Raw genomic sequence first — 15,428 nt, forward strand, 5'->3', positions numbered from 1 at the left:
AGTTTGTAAACTGGCGGCCTGAAGATAAGTTTTATTTAGCCTCTGTGTTTTTCTAAATTAGATGCCAACATCTGAAACTTGGGAGAACTCACTTTAAAAATCCAGTTTTTATGGCTGGGCACGGTGGCTCACGCTTGTGATCCTAACACTTTGGAAGACTGAGGTGTGCAGATTACTTGAGCTCAGGAGTTCAAGACCAGCCTGGGCAACATAGGAAGACACTGTCTCTACAAAAAAAAACTTTTTAAAAATTAGCCAGGCACAGTGACACACACCTGTGGTCCCAGCTACTAGGGAGTCTGAAGTGGGACCATCACTTGAGTCCGGAAGGTCGAGACTGCAGTGAGCCATGATTGCACCAATGCACTCCAGCCTGGGGAACAGAGCAAGGCCTTGTCTCAAACAAATAAAAAAAAAATTCAGTTTTTAGTTTAAGTATCATTCCCAGAAGAAAAAAACAGGCTGAGGCCAAATAATGGTTACCTCACTTTAAAAACTTTTTTATTTTTTTGAATTAAGTAACAAAATTTAAAAGATACAAAAGGATGTACAGTGAAAAGTATATCTCCCTTCTATCCCTGATCCCCAGCCTCTCAGAGGCTGCCTCCTTTAGATGGGATGGGTGCTTTCCAGATGTCCCCACTCTGCATCAGCTGGCCACCTTTCACTTATCTGCATTGTCTGCCTGACCCCTTTAGACATCTGAGCTGCCTCCCAATCCATTTTACCGCACCTCTCCTGCATCCCCGTAACACTTGGCATGTCCTTAGCACTTTCACACAAGCTTCTTTACAAGGCTGTGTCTTTTTAGATGGGGAGATTCACAGATGCATGAGGTTAGGTTTACATCTTCTTTTGACTATCTACATCCCTGATAACTAGGACTGTGTCAGACTCATGGCAGATGTACAAGTTTGTTGAGTGAATTAATGAATTAATGAATGGGCAAATTGTGTATTGTTTCCAGAGTCCTGAGGTGTGATGCAAATAGCAATTCAGTCAGGTGAAATCAATAATTTAGATCCCATCAGGATCCCAGCCGAGTCCCCAGTCCATCTTGTAATACTTCTCCCCCGAACAGACTTAGATTACCTGGAAATAATGAATCCTCTGCCCTTACAGAACTGGATCCAAAGCGGATACTAGGGGACTCTAATACTACTTCTCAGCAGTGTGACAACCTCCTGTACCCTTTTTCTCCTTACTACAGGGCCTGAGGACTGAAACTTCTTACCTTTTCTCCTAAACTCTGCCACCCATTAATGGCCTCAGTACTGGGATTCCGCTAACCCACTCCCCAAGGGCTGATTGCACCCTTTCTTTGTCACCACTCATGAAATCATTTCATGCTATGAATTTGCCAACTATTCTAGAGATAAAGCTGAACACAGACATGACCACAAACATGAGGAAGTTATAAAGTATTGAGAAATCCTTCTAGAAGCGGATGCAATGCCACACCACTGAGCACGAGATCTGGCTTCCTGAGCAGTTACCAAAGGACGAGATGACACAGCCCTGTGGGCAAACTAGGATCAATGGGAAATGGAAGAACTTAGGAAAGTAAGTTACTTCTCCTTCCTCTCTTCAATGGACTGCTCAGAGGGACAGTTTCTCCTTATAAACCTTCTGGAGAAGCACCACACTCTAAGTGAACACACTTGCTGGGAGGCTCCTGTATCTCGTCACAGCTTGTCATGAAGCCCGGCCACTGCAATAACACAATGCATCACGTTTTTGCTTGCTTTGCTTTCTCTTTTCTTCCACACTCCCCTGCCCCTAGATCTGCCCCTCCCTAATAAAGTAACAATACTTTCATCTTTGCCTCAGGTTCTACTTCCTAGGGGACCTAAGTTAAGAAATTCTTGTTGCTGGCCAGGTGTGGTGGCTCACGCCTGTAATCCCAGCACTTTGGGAGGCCGAGGCAGGTGGATCACGAGGTCAGGAGATTGAGACCATCCTGGCTAACACAGTGAAACCCCGTCTCCACTAAAAATACAAAAAATTAGCCAGGCGTGGTGGTGGGCGCCTGTAGTCCCAGCTACTTGGGAGGCTGAGGCAGGAGAATGGCATGAAGCCGGGAGGCGGAGCTTGCAGTAAGCCGAGATCGTGCCACTGCACTCCAGCCTGGGCGACAGAGTGAGACTCCATCTCAAAAAAAAAAATTCCTCTTGTTGTAGTTTATTGTTGTTGTAATTTTTGTTTGTTGTAATTTCTAGGGTAACGACTGAAAGAATAAAAACAAAGTATACAATTTTCAAACTAGTGAGGAAAAACACAGAATGGTAGAAAGTAAGTAATCAAAAAGAAGGCAAGAAGGAAAAGATAGTGTCAAATATGCAGTTAAAAAAATTTAAGCCGGGCGTGGCGGCTCACGCTTGTAATCCCAGCACTTTGGGAGGCCGAGGCGGGCGGATCACGAGGTCAGGAGATAGAGACCACGGTGAAACCCCGTCTCTACTAAAAATACAAAAAATTAGCCGGGCGTGGTGGCGGGCGCCTGTAGTCCCAGCTACTTGGAGAGGCTGAGGCAGGAGAATGGCGTGAACCCGGCAGGCGGAGCTTGCAGTGAGCCGAGACTGCGCCACTGCACTCCAGCCTGGGCGACAGAGCAAGACTCCGTCTCAAAAAAAAAAAAAAATTTTTTTTAAAAAAAAGGAAAGATGGAATTGTTGGAACCAATAACACAAACATAATAGATTAAACCCAAATATATCAGTGGTAATCTTTTAATAAACAAATATAATAAATATATTTGTTTATTAAATATAAAATGTACACAGTAAATATAAATGAACTAAATGTTTTAGTTAAAAGACAAACAGAATAAAAATTATGAAATAAAAATGTATACACTTGAAAGTATTTAAAATAAATCTAATTTTCATAATGAATTTTAAGCATTAAGGAGTTTTATAACTGAATAGTGGAACTCAGAAAGACATCCTATTCAGAAGGCTCTCTCATGTTAATAGTTCCTTCACTACTGTAGTATACTGTAGAATTTCAGGAAAAAAATTAAAGGCCAAAGCTGTCTTACATTACCATTTCTATTTCTGCAATCTTCAACAAACCAAAATTTTCTCTGTAATTGTGAAAAAAAGAACTCCTCCTTAAGCACAACTAAAATTTTGCCTTAACCTTATCAAACACCCAAAACTGTCGAAAGAGATAAAGCTGTTAAAAGAGACATGGATATCCCTTTTTATCAGGTCAAGAGGGTAAGTCTCTAATAGAGAGTTCTAGTAACTTTTCAACAGGTAACTAATGAAGGCCTTCCTTCTAAACCAGATAGGGGGAGAGAGAATGCTCTAAGAGTATTAAAGGCATCTCCTGCAAGTCACTGATACCTTTGTTGACAGAGCAGATGGAAGAAAATAGCAGTTACTGGTTACCTATAGCTGAAATTTGTTTCCACATAAAGAACCACTGGGTCCAGGCTCATGTAGTATGACTCCTGAGAGAAACTCCTGTTACTCTGATCACATTGTGTGTGTGTTTGTGTGTGTGCACGCGCATTAGAAATGCATATTCTTGGGCTCCCCTCAAGATTTATTGAATACACTCTCCAGGGTGGGATTATGTTGTCTTCACTGATAATGTTCTTAACTGAAAATTCTTAGTTATAAAATCATAAATTTCAGCCAGGCACGGTGGCCGAGGTGGGTGGATGACCTGAGGTCAGGAGTTGGAGACCAGCCTGATCAACAAGGTAAAACCCCATCTCTACTAAAAATACAAAAATGAGCTAGGCATGGCGGCAGAGGCCTGTAGTCCCAGCTACTCAGGAGGCTGAGACAGGAGAATTGCTTGAGCCCGGGAGGTGGAGGTTGCAGTGAGCCAAGATCACACCGCTGCACTCCAGCCTGGGCGATGGAGCAAGACTCCATCTCAAAAAAAAAAAAAAATCACAAATTTCATAGTGAAACTCAATCTGGAGTACTTGAAGTTTATATACATAAAATAGATATACCTTTGCTATGAAAGCCTGATTTACTCTTTTTTTTTTTTTTTTTTTTTGAGACGGAGTCTCGCTCTGTCACCCAGGCTGGAGTGCAGTGGAGCGATCTCGGCTCACTGCAAGCTCCGCCTCCCGGGTTCACGCCATTCTGTCTCAGCCTTCTGAGTAGCTGGGACTACAGGCGCCTGCCACCACACCCGGCTAATTTTTTGCATTTTTAGTAGAGACGGGGTTTCACTGTGTTAGCCAGAATGGTCTCGATCTCCGGACCCCGTGATCCGCCCGTCTCGGCCGAAAGCCTGATCTACTCTTAACTGGGTATAACCAGAAAAGAGTTCTGCCTATAATGATATATCTGCATTGAATCTAAAACACAGACTTCATCATACATTCTCACCTGAATTTCTCTAATGACCCAGAGTAAAGCAAAAGGTTTAGCACATGAGAGTGAAAGGATCTGAATCTCACTTTCTATCAAACTTTTAGAGCTCTGTTAACCATGGTTAGTATCAACTATGATTTTAGGCAACTTTGCTTATAGTAAAAATAACTCGTAATTGTTATGTATCTGGATTGGGATGCACTACAAATAATCTAATGGAGAGTTCAAGCTTTAGGCTTTCCTGAGTGTAGTGACTCTTGAAATTGACACATCCCTTGTGGATACCCTGGAAGCTGTGTTTATGGAATTGTTAAGAGATACTGGCTCTTTGATGCCTGTGGAGGATCTTATCTCCTTGCACCTAAATTGTACTAGTGGACTGCTACAAGGACTTCCACTGCTAATGAGGACTGATGCTGTGCTGGCAGGCTATTGTTTCTGTTTAATATCCTTTTGAGTAAGCGGGTACCAAGTATGGCCATGGCAGTCCTGTGAGTTTGAATGTTTAATGTGAAGTGACTTCTGTTGGTCATAGCCACAAATAATTTCAGATGTACTAACTTGATAAACACATTCCAGATGTTTGGTTAAACCTAAAAATACCTCTTTGGTGGATGTAGCAGTACATCATTTCATATGTATTAATTTCATAACTTTTTTTTTTTTGAGATGGAGTCTCACTCTAGGGTGGAGTGCAGTGGCACAATCTCGGCTCACTGCAACCTCCACCTCCTGGGTTCAAGCGATTCTCCTACCTCAGCCTCCCAAGTAGCTGGGACTACAGGTATGAACCACCATGCCCAGCTAATTATTTTTTGTATTTTTAGTAGTGACAGGGTTTCACCATGTTGGCCAGGCTGGTCTCGAACTCCTGACCTCAGGTGATCTGCCCACCTCAGCCTCCCAAAGTGTTGTGATTACAGGCGTGAGCCACAGCGCCCAGCCTAATTTCATAACTATTGATAAATTTTCATCTTACACTGAATTTATGTTTAGACTTAACTTTCTTCTTACACTAAATTAATGAATTAACATAAATCATAAAGATTCTGTATTCAACTATAAAAACATAAAATTATCACACCAATTTAATTATTATAAGTAGTTTATACATACTGCATAATGACTTTGAAAACAGTATAACTCAAAATAATAGAAAACAAAATTAATTGAATGAAGTACTACTGAATTTCAGGTATTTCTGTGACAACACAAATTTAAAATTTAATAAAACATTACCTTTTCTTAGCAAAAAGTTTCTTAAGTCAGATTATCCTTTCATGTTTTAAATGAAGCTTCTTCTAAAGAAGTCATTTTATTCACAGTTGCAAATTTCTTTTTAACACATACAATGCATACTACATGCTGGAATCAAACACCTGAAGAAGCTGGAATCTTATGAATACAGCCAGGGCAACAGTGTAGAGAATCATGAACAAAAACATCACAGTCCACACAGAAAACATTTTGGCACACAGCACAAACATAAACCTGTAGTGAAAAGAAGAAAAGTGATAGTTTCCAAAAGTTAATTACAGCACAGCTAGATGACATTCAAGGTGTGCTTTGCTCTTTCATATCTCTACCAATTTTTTCCCACTACCTACTTTATTACTTCCAATGTACTCTATATTCTCAAATCTAAGGCAATTAATTTTTTCCCCAAAACTGTCCCTTAGAAATGAAGGAATGATTTTGTTTTTGAGTCTTTAAAGTCTATTCTATTATAGTTCACTCTCAATTATTTCATTCTAAGATTTAGGAAAGACATATGAGCTTCAAACCAGCGCTACTTTTGAATGCTTAGCAAGACCACCTGATTGATTCAATTAAAAAGAGAAGCATAAAAATTTAACATAGATTTAGTTATTCTTAGGGAATGACCTCACAATTGCAAAAGTTATATTTCCCTTTCAAGTAAACCTTTATTTTTTATTTATTTATTTTTCTTTTTTTTTGAGACGGAGTCTTTCTCTGTTCCCTAGGCTGGAGTGCAGTGGCGCGATCTCGGCTCACTGCAAGCTCCGCCTCCCGGGTTCACGCCATTCTCCTGCCTCAGCCTCCCAAGTAGCTGGGACTACAGGCACCCGCCAACACGCCCGGCTAATTTTTTGTATTTTTAGTAGAGACGAGGTTTCACTGTGTTAGCCAGGATGGTCTCCATCTCCTGACCTCGTGATCCGCCCGCCTCGGCCTCCCAAAGTGCTGGGATTACAGGCTTGAGCCACCGCGCCCGGCCTCAAGTAAACCTTTAAAAAAATATGTCAAATGACACAGATAAGACAAACAGAAAGGAAAAAACTACATTTGTTTTTTCAGGATTACATATATGAGTACTTGCACCTTGGGATAAAATTTCCAGGGCAGCTTCATACACAAATTAAAAAATCACTAAATCTCAGAAGTATTTGGCTTTGGATAAAAAATAAAAAATAAAATGAATGAATAAATAAATCTCAAACAACACAGACAATGAACTATTCTTAAAAACTCAAATGAGGCCGGGTGTGGTGGCTCATGCCTGTAATCCCAGCACTTTGGGAGGCCAAGGCAGGCAGATTGCTTGAGCCCAGGAGTTCAAGACCAGCTGGTCAACATGGTGAAACCCAGTCTCTACTAAAAATACAAAAATTGGCTGGGCATGGTGGTGCACGCCTATAATCCCAGCTTCTTGGGAGGCTAGGCACGAGAATCACTTGAACTTGGGAGGCAGAGGTTGCAGTGAGCCAAGATCGCATCACGGCACTGCAACCTGGGTGACAGAGCAAGAGTCTGTCTCAGAAAATAAAACCAAAAAACTGTCAAATGATTCAAAAAGTGGTTCCAGTTAAGAGGAAGCTACTGATGTCAAAGAGGTATATAAAATTTAATAAAATTACTTTATAAATTGTGACTGTGGAATAGCAAAACTTCTAATTATTATTTTATATATAGTTTTAAATAAGAACATGTAACTAAATTAAAAATTAAAGCTAGACAGTGATCCATATTATTTACATCTATACCAGTTTATATATTAAAGTTGGCCCTCTTCAAAATTTAAAAAAATATTTTCTCATTGGCATAATGGAAGAATCACCTATTATCTGTGGCCACCTTAAACAACTCCAATGTGTTATCACACAGCTTAAAGTATAATATGAAGAAAATATTTTAAATACTTTAAGACTAAATGCAGTTTAGCTTGAAAGCTAAAGACAAATTACATGTTTTACAAGGGTGTACCAAAGTAGACAAAACAATCAAAGAATTTAAAAAAAGAAGAAAAAAATTTTTTAAAAAGATGAATTACAAAATATCTTTATAGCAAAACTTAGAATGCAGAATAACAAAACTACTATTTAAACTATTTTGTTCCCATTTTACCTTCATCTGTTGTCATTATCTTGACAAGAAATAAACTGATATGAGCCTGGTCTTTAACAACCTGTTGAAAACTTATAGTATCATTTATTTCAATATTTCTTGTACATTACTTAATATTAAGAAAGCCAAAGAACTTACATGTTGGTCTTTCAATTCCCCCTGACATCCATAACAAAATCTGAAAAAAAAGTTTAACAATCAGTTTTTTCTTAGAATTCACTCATTAAAATAGTTCAGCAAAATCTCAATAACTAGAATCCTTTAAATAATATGTACTTGTCTTCACACATGACTTTCAGGAAAAAGAGTTAAGAATACCAATAGGCCAGGCATGGTGACTCATGCCTGTAATCCCAGCACTTTGGGAGGCCGAGGCAGGTGGATCATCTGAGGTTGGGAGTTCGTGACCAGCCTGGCCAACATGGCGAAACCCCGTTTCTACTAAAAATACAAAAATCAGCTGGGCGTGATGGCAGGCGCCTGTAATCCCAGCTACTTGGGAGGCTGAGGCAGGAGAATTGCTTGAACCCAGGAGGCAGAGGTTGCAGTGAGCTGAGATGGTGTCATTGCACTCCACACTGAGCAACGGGAGCAAAACTCCGTTTCAAAAAAAAAAAAAAAAAAAAAAAAAGAATACCAATAATTAAAAAAAATTCCACAGTATATACAGGGTCATCTGACAGCCCAAAATTTAGTTTTTATTTTAATTAAGGTTAAATGTGAGCATGCTTTATTTTTCTTTTTTTTCGAGTCAGGGTCTTGCTTTGTCTCAAAGGCTGGAGTGCAGAGGTGCTATCACAGCTCACTATAGCCTCAACCTCCTGGGTTCAAGTGATCCTCCTGCCTCAGCCTCCTGAGTAGCTGGAACTACAGGCATACATCTCCATGCCTGGCTAGTTTTTTATTGAGGCAGGGTCTCGCTATATTGAGACCTTTTATTGAGGCTGGTCTCGAATGCCTGGGCTCAAGCAATCCTCCCATCTTGGCTCCCCAAAGTGTTAGGATTATAGGCATGAGCCATCATGCCCAGCCAGAAGCACTTTCAAGCTTTTGTTTGATAGTCACTTATTCTAATAAGTGCTACTTTGTGATTCTTCACAGTTATTGGCTATGAATTTCCAACTATGAAAGAAGAGAATTTAATTCTCTTTCAACCATCTTGAACCCAGTAATGCATAAATATGTAACTAGTGTCATTCTCAATTCTTTCTACATAGTTAAGTCTTCCTTTTGGATAGAACAATAATCAATGTTTAGTTTACCATGCCTATAAAAATATTCTCAGCTAAGCCATAAGTTTTCCCCTATTTAAAACATTTTTTTCCTGGAAATACTGTGTTGCTATTCCCAAGGTTAGTTTCCTATGTAATTGACACTAATTCAGGCCCAGTCTTCTCCGGAATAGTCTAACTGTCCTCTCAATATGTTCAAACACATCAGGAGTTCTGCAGTTTTCATCCCCTTAGTGATGTCTCTCCTGGAGCATTCTGACTGTCTCCAAACTGGACGGTTCTCCATATGTGACACACAGGTATCATTCTGGAATTTCTCCTTACCATCATCCTAGGCCGTTCTTCAGCCTGTTTTGAATTAGATACATATTACCAGATCCCATGTCATTCTCTTTCTCAGTTCCTTTGAATCACCTACCTCTTCCAGACCTTCCCCAGAAAAATCTCTTTTTGAGACGTTACAAGTCTGAAAATGTCTTTATTCTACCTACACTTAACTGATAGCTTGTTTGGGTATCTAACTTGGTAACAATTTTCACTATAAACTTTGAAGGTGACTGCTCCCTCTCTGCAACCAGTGTGGCTAATGAGAAGCCAAACAATTTTAATTCCAGATCCTTTGTGTGTGACCTAGTTTTTCCTCTCTGGAAATGTTTAGGGTTAATGATTTATTGTGTATTCTGAAATTTCACAATTATGGAGTCTGCCTTCCTTCAATACATTAGGCACTTGGCAGTCCCTTTCTTTTATCTTTATTGTAGAGATGAGGTCTTGCTGTGTGACCCAGGCTGGCCTGGAACTCCTGGTCTCAAGTGATCCCCCAGTCTCGGCCTCCCAAAGTGCAAGGATTAAAGCTATGAGCCACCCTTCCCAGCCAACAGGCCCTTTCAATCTAGAAAGTTCTGTCCTTCAATAGAAAATTTCTTTGAACTATGTCTTTGATGATTTTCTATCCTACTTTTTTTCTTTTTTTCTGATATCATTCTCATATTGGACCTTCTGGATAAATCCACCAGTATTCTTATCTTTACTGTCCTATTTGAACCTCTTTATTTTACTCCTTTTATTGTACTTTCTGGAATATTTCTTCACCTCTATCTTCTATAGTACTGGGTTTTTCATTTCTACTATATTTAACCTCAACCATAAGCAAATAAATACCAAGCTAAAACAATGAGACTTTTTTTTTCTTTTGCCTGTGAGTTTTGGCCAATATAAAAAGTTTCATAATACCTAATGTTGGCTAAATGTGGGAAAACAATAAATGAAACTTCTTTGAAGAATAACTTTACAATATCTATCAAAATTCATGAAACACGTAAAACTCTTGACTCAGTAATTTTACCTCTAGGAATTTACCATGAATTTATACTTGTACAAGTGTTCAAAAATATAGATATAAGCATTATTTGTTAATAGCAAAAAAAAAATCTTAAATATCCAACAGGAAGCAATTAGTTATATAAACCATAATTATGTGAAATATGCAACAATTTCAAAAACAACATTGATCTAGATATGGTGATACTAAATGACTTCCAAATGATTTAAGTGTGAAAAGCAAGATGGCTGGAGTGCAATGGTGTGATCTTGGCTCACTGCAACCTCCGCCTTCCAGGTGCAAGTGATTCTCCTGCCTCAGCCTACTGAGTAGCTGGGGATTACAGGCACCTCCCACCACACCCGGCTAATTTTTGTATTTTTAGTAGAGACAGTGTTTCACCATGTTGACCAGGCTGGTCTTGAACCGCTGACCTCAAGTGATCCACCTGCCTCAGTCTCCCAAAGTGCTGGGATTACAGGCGTGAGCCACCACGCCCAGCTGATCCTAGATGTTCTTAAAAGTAGTAAATCTTTATTTTCTGAAAACCATTCTATAAAAGATTGACTACCTCTATTTCAGACCTTATTTGTTGTATTTCACACAAATAGCATTCTTAAAAATACTTAAAGATTTTAGATAAATTATGTTATGCCAGGTTTTTTTTTTTTTTTGAGACGGAGTTTCGCTCGAGTTGCCCAGGCTGGAGTGCAATGGCACGATCTTGGCTCACTGCAACCTCTGCCTCTCGAGTTCAAGTGATTCTCCTGCCTTAGCCTCCCGAGTAGCTGGGATTACAGGTATGCGCCACCACACTGGGCTAATTTTGTATTTTTAGTAGAGATGGGGTTTCTCCATGTTGTTCACGCTGGTGTTGAACTCCTGACCTCAGGTGATCCGCCTGCCTTGGCCTCCAAAAGTGCTGGGATTACAGGCATGAGCCACTGTGCCTGGCTTTTTTTTTTCTTTTTTAAGGACGCTGTCTCACTATGTTGCCCAGGCTAGTCTTCAAATCCTGGCCTCAAGTGACCCTCCCACCTCAGCCTCCCAAAGTGCTGAATGAGCCTCTTATTTTCAGGAGTGTGCTATGACTGGATTGTACTGGCTCAAAAGGATATATTGTTAAATATGTATTCAAGAGAGCTGGTTGTTAATTGGTAGCTAAAAACTGGCCATGGTGGGAGTATTCAAACCATGGAAATCAGCAAATACTACCAATCAGGGCTTTTTTTCTTTTCCTTCTGGAAAACTGATTTAGTAGTACAATCATCACCCTTATTTATACATAGGTGGGTTTAGTGAAATTATTTGGCTTCTGGAGATTCAGGTCTATTTAGCAATGAGTCATTTCAATCATAACCATGGCATTCTTTGTCTCATTTTCCGTATTAGAAGTACTCTTGTCCAAGTTAATCGGATTATTTTTTAAGGTAGTAACAATCTATTCAAACATTAGCTTACCACTTATAACAGATATAAATTAGTCCAAACTGAAATACCTTTCTCCATTATGTTCTTCTAGGAGAATTTCTTGAAAAGCATCCAAAGGAAACAAATGATGGTAAGACCGTGCCAAGTGGGGAGCAGACACCAAAGTAAGACCTAACACATTAAGCAGAGAGACATGTTGAGTAGTCCAAACCTCATGAAGACAACAGCTGAAAAGCCAAAAGATGTAACTGCAGCAGAATATTTTCAGTTTCTTTTAGGATGGCAGTTATTAATTTTACCTGTGGCTATAACAGAAGATTGTAGGATGGAGTCTTAGTTCTGTCACTAAGTGTGTAACCAACCTGTCTTGGTCTATTTGCTTACTTATATTATAAATGAAATAAAATTCGACAATTCTATTAGTTTAATTCTTCATTCTTATATATATTTACTTTATAAAGGTAAGAGATGGAAAAATGTCTACTACATCTACTGCACTGCCTTTAAAGAATATACTTTTTTCAGAAAGAGGATCAGGAACTAGAATGCTACATTTATACCTGGAAGTGGATTACTGGGCACTCAATTTAAAAAGTAATCTATCTTTCTTTGCACAGATTAAATCCAGAAACATAGGAATAACTTAACATTTACATTAATTTTAGCAGCAATACAGATAAGAAGTCATTCAAGATTTACTGAATAATGAATAGTTGGTTTCTTACCACAGATTTTACATTCAACAGGTAGCTCACAGTACTTTGCCCGACACTGTGGGCAGAAATAGCCTCCTAATGTAAGCCCTGGCTCGGTATTGCCATCCAAATGCCTGTAGGGGGAAAAAGGTAATATATAATGATCTGAAAAGTTAGAGCAGGAAAGCACACTATCGTGACCTTAAAATCTTGACATTATTTAAAAATCTATTTAAAAGTCTGTATTTTTGGCCGGGCGCAGTGGCTCACACCTGTAATCCCAGCACTTTGGGAGGCCAAGGCGGGTGGATCACCTGAGGTCAGGAGTTCAAGAGCAGCCTGGTCAACATGGTGAAGCCCCGTCTCTACTGAAAAATACAAAAATTAGCCAGGCACCTGTAATCCCAGCTACCTCGGAGGCTGAAGCAGAATTGCTTGAACCCAGGAGGCTGAGGTTGCAATGAGATGAGATTGCACCACTGCACTCCAGCCTGGGTGACAAAAGTGAAATTCCATCTCAAAAAAAAAAACAAAAGAAGTCTATATTTAAAAAAAATTTATGGCCGGGCGCGGTGGCTCACGCTTGTAATCCCAGCACTTTGGGAGGCCGAGGCGGGCGGATCACGAGGTCAGGAGATCGAGACCACAGTGAAACCCTGTCTCTACTAAAAATACAAAAAAATTAGCTGGGCGTGGTGGCGGGCGCCTGTAGTCCCAGCTACTCGGAGAGGCTGAGGCAGGAGAATGGCGTGAACCCGGGAGGCGGAGCTTGCAGTGAGCCGAGAGTGCGCCACTGCACTCCAGCCTGGCAACAGAGCGAGACTCCGTCTCAAAAAAAAAAAAAATTATAACTTTTTGTAGAGATGGAGGTCTTACTATGTTGCTGGTCTTGAATTCCTTGCCTCAAGTGATCCACCTGCCTCAGCTTCCCAAACTGCTGGGATTATAGGTGTAAGCCACCGTGCCTGGCCTAAAAGTCTATTTTTAAATCTGTGAGTATGTCTTATAGCTCAATTATGCTACATTCATTTTCCCCCCTTCAGTTTTTTATTTTTTATTTTTTTTTGAGACAGAGTCTCACTCTATTGCCCAAGCTGGAGTGCAGTGGCGCAATCTCAACTCACTGCAACCTCCGCCTCCCAGGTTCAAGCAATTCTCGTGCCTTGGCTTCCTGAGTAGCTGGGATTACAGGCACGTGCTATCACGCCCAGCTAATTTCTGTATTTTTAGTAGAGATGGGGTTTCATCATGTTGGCCAGGCTGGTCTCAAACTCCTGGTCTCAAGTGATTCGCCTGCCTCGGCCTCCCAAAGTGCTGCAATTACAGATGTGAGCCACTACACCCGGCCCTTCTCTTCATTTTTAAAGTTTCTATTACTATCTTTGAATTCACTAATTGTTTCTTCTGCAGTGTCTAATCTGCTGTTAATCCCAGCCAATATATTTTTCATCTAAAACACTGTATTCTTCATCACTAGAAGTTTGATTTGGGTCTTTTTTATACCTTCCATATCTCTTCTTACCATTCTCATGTTCTCTAATATCCTGTACAGAGTACATTTATAATTGTTGTCCTAACATCTCTGTCTACTAACTTTTTTCTTTTCTTTTTTTTTTAGATAAGAATCTCGCTCTGTCACCCAGGCTGGAGTGCAATGGCACGATCTCAGCTCACTGCAACCTCTACCTCCTGGGTTCAAGTGATTCTTGTACCTCAGCCTCCCGAGTAGCTGGGATTACCGGCGTGCACCACCAGGCCTGGCTAATTTTTGTGTTTTTAGTAGAGATGGGTTTTGCCATGTTGGCTATGCTGATCTCGAACTCCTGGGCTCAAGTGATCCGCCCACCTGAGCCTCCCAAAGTGCTAGGATTACAGGCATGAGCTACCGCACCCAAGCCTTTGTCTATTAATTCTACCAACTGGGTTATTTCTGGGTATGTTTCCATTCTGTGATTTTTCTCTGTTTTATGGGTCATATTTTCCTTTGCATCCCTGGTAATTTCTGCCAGGGATTGTGAATTTTGCTTTGTTTTGGGTGCTGGATTTTTTCTTTTTTTTTTGTATTCCCTTAAATATTTAAGGGTTTGTTCTAGAATATACTTCATTAACTTGAAAATAGTTTAATCTCTTCAAAACTTGCTTTTAAGCTTTGTTAGGCTGGTCCAGAGCAGCTGTTAGTCTAGATTTTTCTTTTCTTTTTTTTTTTTTTTCCTCCTCTGGTTCCAGTTCTTGTGATAGAAGTAATTTGATCCCATTACTGTGGACTCTATTCAATGCCTGTCATGTTAAGAGGTATTTTCATACAGACTGGTGAGAACATGAATGTTCTCTGTGTAAGCTCTGGGAATTGTTCTGTCTGCTGCTTTCCAGTGATTCTTTCCCTGACTTCCAGTAGTCTCCTCACACAAAAGTGCTGATCAACACTCAACTGCTGACTCGTGAGCAAGTCTCTGCAGCTCCCCAGAGAGTTCTCTCTGTGCAGATTTTTCCTCTCCAGTACTCTGACCTGCAAAATTATCGCCATCTCAGCCTCCTTGAAGATGAACTTTGTTTCTTCAACTCAACAACATCTCTAGCCTCTGTCTGCAGCCTGGAAATTCCATCCGGGCAGTAAGCTGGAGTGCTCTTAGGGCCCATCTCATTTGTTTCCTTTCTTTCAGGGATCATTATCGGCAAGGCTTGCTGTCCAACGTCTAAAAACCACTGTTTTATATATTTTGTCTGCTTTTTTTGACAGGAGGGTAAATCTAGTCCCTGTTACACCTTTTTGGCTGGAGGCAGAAATCTTGCTTGTGATTTTTAAGAATTACTCTCTTAAATTTGTTTTATAATTATGTAAAATACAAAGCTCTGAAGTTAAAACAAGGTACAGTAATATTCCATATAACATTTTGGTCAATGATGGACCACATATATGACAGTGGTCCCATAAGATAATACCACATTTTAGTTGCACCTTTTCTGTGTTTAGTTACACAAACACTAAGTGTTACGTTACAATTGCCTACATTATTCAATACACAATATGCTGTACAGGTGT

At 39.9% G+C, this 15,428-nt stretch overlaps 1 protein-coding gene across 17 annotated transcripts in view; it reads right to left on the reverse strand.

Moving 5' to 3' along the window:
- Nucleotides 1-473: 473 nt before the first annotated feature.
- Nucleotides 474-15,428, reverse strand: part of GTF2H2 (general transcription factor IIH subunit 2) — a 39,188-nt gene continuing 24,233 nt past the window's right edge. For 13 of the 17 annotated variants that reach the window (XM_055253464.2, XM_063623190.1, XM_063623192.1 and 10 more), the window contains 4 exons: nt 12,419-12,522; nt 11,762-11,864; nt 7,848-7,887; nt 5,431-5,834 (listed from right to left, as the gene is read on the reverse strand). In XM_055253464.2, coding sequence (XP_055109439.1) covers nt 5,715-5,834; nt 7,848-7,887; nt 11,762-11,864; nt 12,419-12,522 — 367 coding nt within the window. In that variant the 3' untranslated portion in view covers nt 5,431-5,714. Of the gene's footprint in view, nt 1,712-5,430; nt 5,835-7,847; nt 7,888-11,761; nt 11,865-12,418; nt 12,523-15,428 lie in introns of those variants that run through there. The other 4 variants (XR_010117056.1, XR_010117059.1, XR_010117058.1 and 1 more) reach the window with 1 other exon arrangement.

Source organism: Symphalangus syndactylus, chromosome 18 (genome assembly GCF_028878055.3).
Source record: "Symphalangus syndactylus isolate Jambi chromosome 18, NHGRI_mSymSyn1-v2.1_pri, whole genome shotgun sequence".
Classification (NCBI taxonomy): domain Eukaryota; kingdom Metazoa; phylum Chordata; class Mammalia; order Primates; family Hylobatidae; genus Symphalangus; species Symphalangus syndactylus.